Consider the following 5,118-nt stretch of genomic DNA (forward strand, 5'->3'; position numbering starts at 1 on the left):
ATTATCTCAATTGAAGTAATGAGCCTCCCAATATTATATTGGGAGGCTCATTACTTCAATTAGTCCCCGTGTTCCTCGAATGGATCCCTTAATTGTTGAGAGGGTTGCCCAAAGGCAGTATATAAGGCGTACCCAGTAAAACTTACAAGTAAACCAGATATAGAGATGGCGACTAAAGTTGCTGTTTCCATTATTATATAATTATATAAATAATATATATAAATATAAATATAAATAATATAAATATAAATATAATTTCAAGATCACAATGGATCTATGATAAGATCGTTTATTTACAGCGGAATGATATACAAAGTCAACAGATCTCACTGAATACAAAATAAGATTTATGGCTACACAAACCGTTGAGGGTAGTTCTAGATCTGGTCCAAGACGAACTGTTGTAGGGGATTTTTTGAAACCATTGAATTCGGAATATGGTAAAGTAGCTCCTGGATGGGGAACGACTCCTTTGATGGGTGTCGCAATGGCTTTATTTTCGATATTCTTATCTATTATTTTGGAGATTTATAATTCTTCCGTTTTACTGGATGGAATTTCGCTGAATTAGATTCACAAGAACCACGAAGCCTCGCTTTTCAATACAAAAAGTGAAACTTTTAGTTCTCGGATTTTTTTTAGCCCATTCTATTTTGGTAGTTCGACCGCGAAATTTTTTTTGTTTCTGTATTTCCGGAATATGAGTGTGTGACTTGTTATAATTGATCCTATTGATAGTACAGAAAATGGGTCTGTCCTCTTGATCGAGATAGTTTTATCCCGTCGGATAGCCATTCTAGTATCTGGAGCACGGAATATATGAAATGGATCACGAAGTATTCGAACTATGATTCATACTTAATATTCAAACCTCGCGGCCGGACTCAAAAAAAAAAAAAATTTTCAAAGAAAGAGGTTTTTTATTTATAAATCGAGAAATTTTTTCTTCTTTCAAACTCTCATTTAGTTTATGCTTATTTTGATCAAAGGACAAACCTTTCTTTTCTTTGTATTTTTATTTATTATATCTATTCTATTCATTGAATAAGTGATGATCCAATAATTCTTACTCAAAGAATCTTTGGACTTAGTTTGAAGGTTTTATTGAATCATCGCGGTTCTGGTATGAATCTGAAGTTTCAATTGATTCATAGGGTCTTAACAAGAGAATTCCTATTAAAAATAAAGAAAACAAGAATAAAGCCACATTCCATATAAATAACAAATCAAAGCAAAGAAAAAGAAAAGAAATAAGTAGGTAAATAGAAGATTCAAGAGGCCTGATCAACATAAAGACGAATGCGCCGACTTGATTTTTTGGCATTATAATTACAACTACAAAAAAGAGCTTTCGGATTTTTACTCTTTTGTGTCTTCAGATAAAATTGAATGAAAAGATTAAGAAGTTTCAAACTTTCTATTCCATATCCGTTTCAGCTATTATTTGGGTGTTTTTGTTTGAGCTGTACGAGATGAAATTCTCATATACGGTTCTCAGGGGGGGAGTCCTCTTGGTTTACCTATCTCAATAAAGTCTATGATTGGTTCGAAGAACGCCTCGAGATTCAGGCGATTGCAGATGATATAACTAGTAAATATGTTCCTCCTCATGTTAACATATTTTATTGTCTAGGAGGAATTACGCTTACTTGTTTTTTGGTACAAGTAGCTACAGGATTTGCTATGACTTTTTACTATCGTCCAACCGTTACTGAGGCTTTTACTTCTGTTCAATACATAATGACTGAAGCTAACTTTGGTTGGTTAATCCGATCAGTTCATCGATGGTCGGCAAGTATGATGGTCTTAATGATGATCCTGCACGTATTTCGTGTCTATCTCACTGGTGGTTTTAAAAAACCTCGCGAATTGACTTGGGTTACAGGCGTGGTTCTGGCTGTGTTGACTGCATCTTTTGGTGTAACAGGTTATTCCTTACCTTGGGACCAAATTGGTTATTGGGCAGTCAAAATCGTAACAGGCGTTCCGGAAGCTATTCCGGTAATAGGATCGCCTTTGGTAGAGTTATTGCGTGGAAGTGCTAGTGTGGGACAATCCACTTTGACCCGTTTTTATAGTTTACACACTTTTGTATTACCCCTTCTTACTGCTGTATTTATGTTAATGCATTTCCTAATGATACGTAAGCAAGGCATTTCTGGTCCTTTATAGAGAATATAGACCATAGCTATATTGTAACCAATCATTTATCTTATTACTTGCCAATCATTTATCTTATTACTTGGGGGAGGAACAATAGTATTTCATTGCTACAAATATGGATTGTTGAAAAAAAAAAAAAAATAAGACATGTATTTGGATATTTCCTTTCAACTCCACAATATTCTATTATTTATTTGATATGACATGAATAGTTGAAGGGAATTCCCCGAAGAGAAAATGGATTATGGGAGTGTGTGACTTGAACTATTGATTGGGCCATGCAGAAATATGCCTTTATCTGCTACATTGGAATTCACAACCAAATGTGTCTTTGTTCCAACCACCGTGTAAGCCCCATACAAAGGATAGGCTGGTTCGCTTGAAGAGAATCTTTTCTATGATCAGACCTGACGATGTCGTGTATGAACAGGGCTCCGTAAGATCCAGTAGAATAAGTGATTTGGCATAATGCAAATTAGATTTTATTTATTTATTTTTATTTTTTTTTTACTTTCTTATCTTAATAGTATGAAAATACATTCATTTCTTCTGCATCGACCCGATTTATTATTATTATACTATCGGAGTGAAACAAGGGATCTAAAGAAGAGCAAAGGCTAGACTATATTAGTAACAAGTAAATCCTTTGTATGTAAAAAATCTCGATATATTTTTGGGATAAAGGTGAATCGCAAGGCCTAAGACGACCCAGAAAGCACTTGATCACGATCAACTTTGTACGCCTACTTGGGTATTGAGCATTTACCTGTAAAAATGGCATTCCTTGGAATGTATAGTTGCAACTTCGTAAAATGGAATCAGGTAACTTTTTTCTTACATATGAAATCATTCATATATGTGTGGATAACATATAGATTCATTTTATATGTATCCGTTTGTATCCATTTGATTCGATTGATTTTTGCTTGAGCCGGATGATGAAAAATTATCATGTCCGGTTCCTTCGGGGGATGGATCTAGAAAAATTCACCTATCCTAATAACAAAAAAACCTGACTTGAACGATCCTGTATTAAGAGCTAAATTAGCTAAAGGTATGGGTCATAATTATTATGGGGAACCCGCATGGCCCAATGATCTTTTATATATTTTTCCAGTAGTAATTCTCGGTACTATTGCTTGTAACGTAGGCTTAGCGGTTCTAGAACCTTCAATGATTGGTGAACCCGCGGATCCATTTGCAACTCCTTTGGAAATATTACCTGAATGGTATTTCTTTCCTGTATTTCAAATACTTCGTACAGTACCTAACAAGTTATTGGGTGTTCTTTTAATGGTTTCAGTACCTGCGGGATTATTAACAGTACCTTTTTTGGAAAATGTTAATAAATTCCAAAATCCATTTCGTCGTCCAGTAGCGACAACCGTTTTTTTGATTGGTACTGCGGTGGCCCTTTGGTTGGGTATTGGAGCAACATTACCGATTGATAAATCCCTAACTTTAGGTCTTTTTTAAATTGAATCAATTTTAAAATAAAATATCATGATGTGCGTATCTAGGGAGTAGTCACTTCAAAGTCAAAGTGAATTCTCCCTAGATACATTTATTCAATTCTGGTCCCAATATATGGATTGTGCTGAAGGTTCAAAATCCATTTTCGTTTTTTTTTTTTTTTTTCTAATTTCTCTAAAGTAAAAAAAAAAAAAATGAAATAAATCCTAAATCCAATGGATTTAAAATTTTGGTAAATCAATTTCGCAATGCTTTTCTACTTCTTTTCTAGAATGCCCAATATTTGTTTTACATCTTCTATGCGAAAGTGTTCAATTTTCATAAGGTCTTCTTGACTGTTATTCAAAAGGTCCAATAATGTATGTATATTGGACTTTTTGAGACAATTATAGATCCTGGGAGGCAATTCTGATTGGTCAATAAAAATATATTTCAATGCTATTTCTTTTTTCTTTTTTCTTAGTTTAGCTAATCTATCATGAAAAGGAAAAAAAGGTAAAGTAACGTTGTGTTGATTGTTTTCTAAATGTAAGTTTTCTTCTTCCGCATCTAGAAAGGGAATAAATAAATCAATCAAATTCCGAGAGGCTTCATGAAGTGCTTCTTTAGGAGTTAAACTTCCATTTGTCCATATTTCTAGAAAAAGTATCTCCTGTTTTTCATTATCATTCCCATAACAATGAATACTATGATTCGCATTTCGAACAGGCATGAATACAGCATCTATAGGATAACTTCCGTCGTGAAAGTTCTTTGGCGTTTTTATACCGTATCCTCTATTTCTCTCGATTTGTAATCCAATACACAAATCAATTGGTTCGGTTAGGCTAGCTATATGCTGTGTATTATCAACGATTTCCACAGAAGGCGGTAAGATGATGTCTTGAGCAGTTACATATCCGGGACCCTTGGCACAAATAAAGGCGTTACGAGTTCCATACAAATTACTTCTCAATACAATTGCTTTTAAATTCATTAAAATTTCATGTACTGATTCTTGAATACCTACTATGGTAGAATATTCGTGTGGTATTTTCTCAGATTTTGCACGTGTAATACATGTTCCTTCTATTTCTCCAAGCAAAGCTCTTCGCATCGCAATGCCTATTGTGTCGGCTTGGCCTTTCATAAGTGGAGACAGAATAAAGCGTCCATAATAAAGACGCTTACTATCTGTTCTTGATTCAACACACTTCCACTGCAGTGTCCGAGTAGAGACTTTTACTTTCTCTCGAACCATAGTAATATTATTTTATTTGATCAGATCATTGAATCATTTATTTCTCTTGAAATCTCTTTAGTGTTTATTTCTACACACGTTTTTTTTTAGGAGGTCTACAGCCATTATGTGGCATAGGGGTTACATCCCGTACGAAACTTAATAGTATACCACTTCTACGAATAGCTCGTAATGCTCCATCTCTTCCGAGACCAGGACCTTTTATCAGAACTTCCACTCGTCGCATACCTTGGTCTACTACT

General features: G+C 34.5%; 1 protein-coding gene across 1 annotated transcript; it reads left to right on the forward strand.

Annotated features, from left to right (window-relative positions):
- The first annotated feature begins 305 nt into the window (after window positions 1-305).
- LOC149509867 (cytochrome b6) lies at window positions 306-2,817 on the forward strand. The gene is made up of 2 exons (XM_089757649.1): window positions 306-706; window positions 1,531-2,817. The coding sequence occupies exons 1-2, from the start codon at window positions 701-703 to the stop codon at window positions 2,170-2,172; spliced, it is 648 nt and encodes a 215-aa protein (XP_089613775.1). The 5' UTR covers window positions 306-700; the 3' UTR covers window positions 2,173-2,817.
- Window positions 2,818-5,118: the final 2,301 nt, after the last annotated feature.

The sequence above is a fragment of the Durio zibethinus genome, unplaced genomic scaffold (assembly GCF_047325235.1).
Source record: "Durio zibethinus cultivar Kanyao isolate XHJ-2024 unplaced genomic scaffold, ASM4732523v1 HiC_scaffold_101, whole genome shotgun sequence".
NCBI classification, from domain to species: domain Eukaryota; kingdom Viridiplantae; phylum Streptophyta; class Magnoliopsida; order Malvales; family Malvaceae; genus Durio; species Durio zibethinus.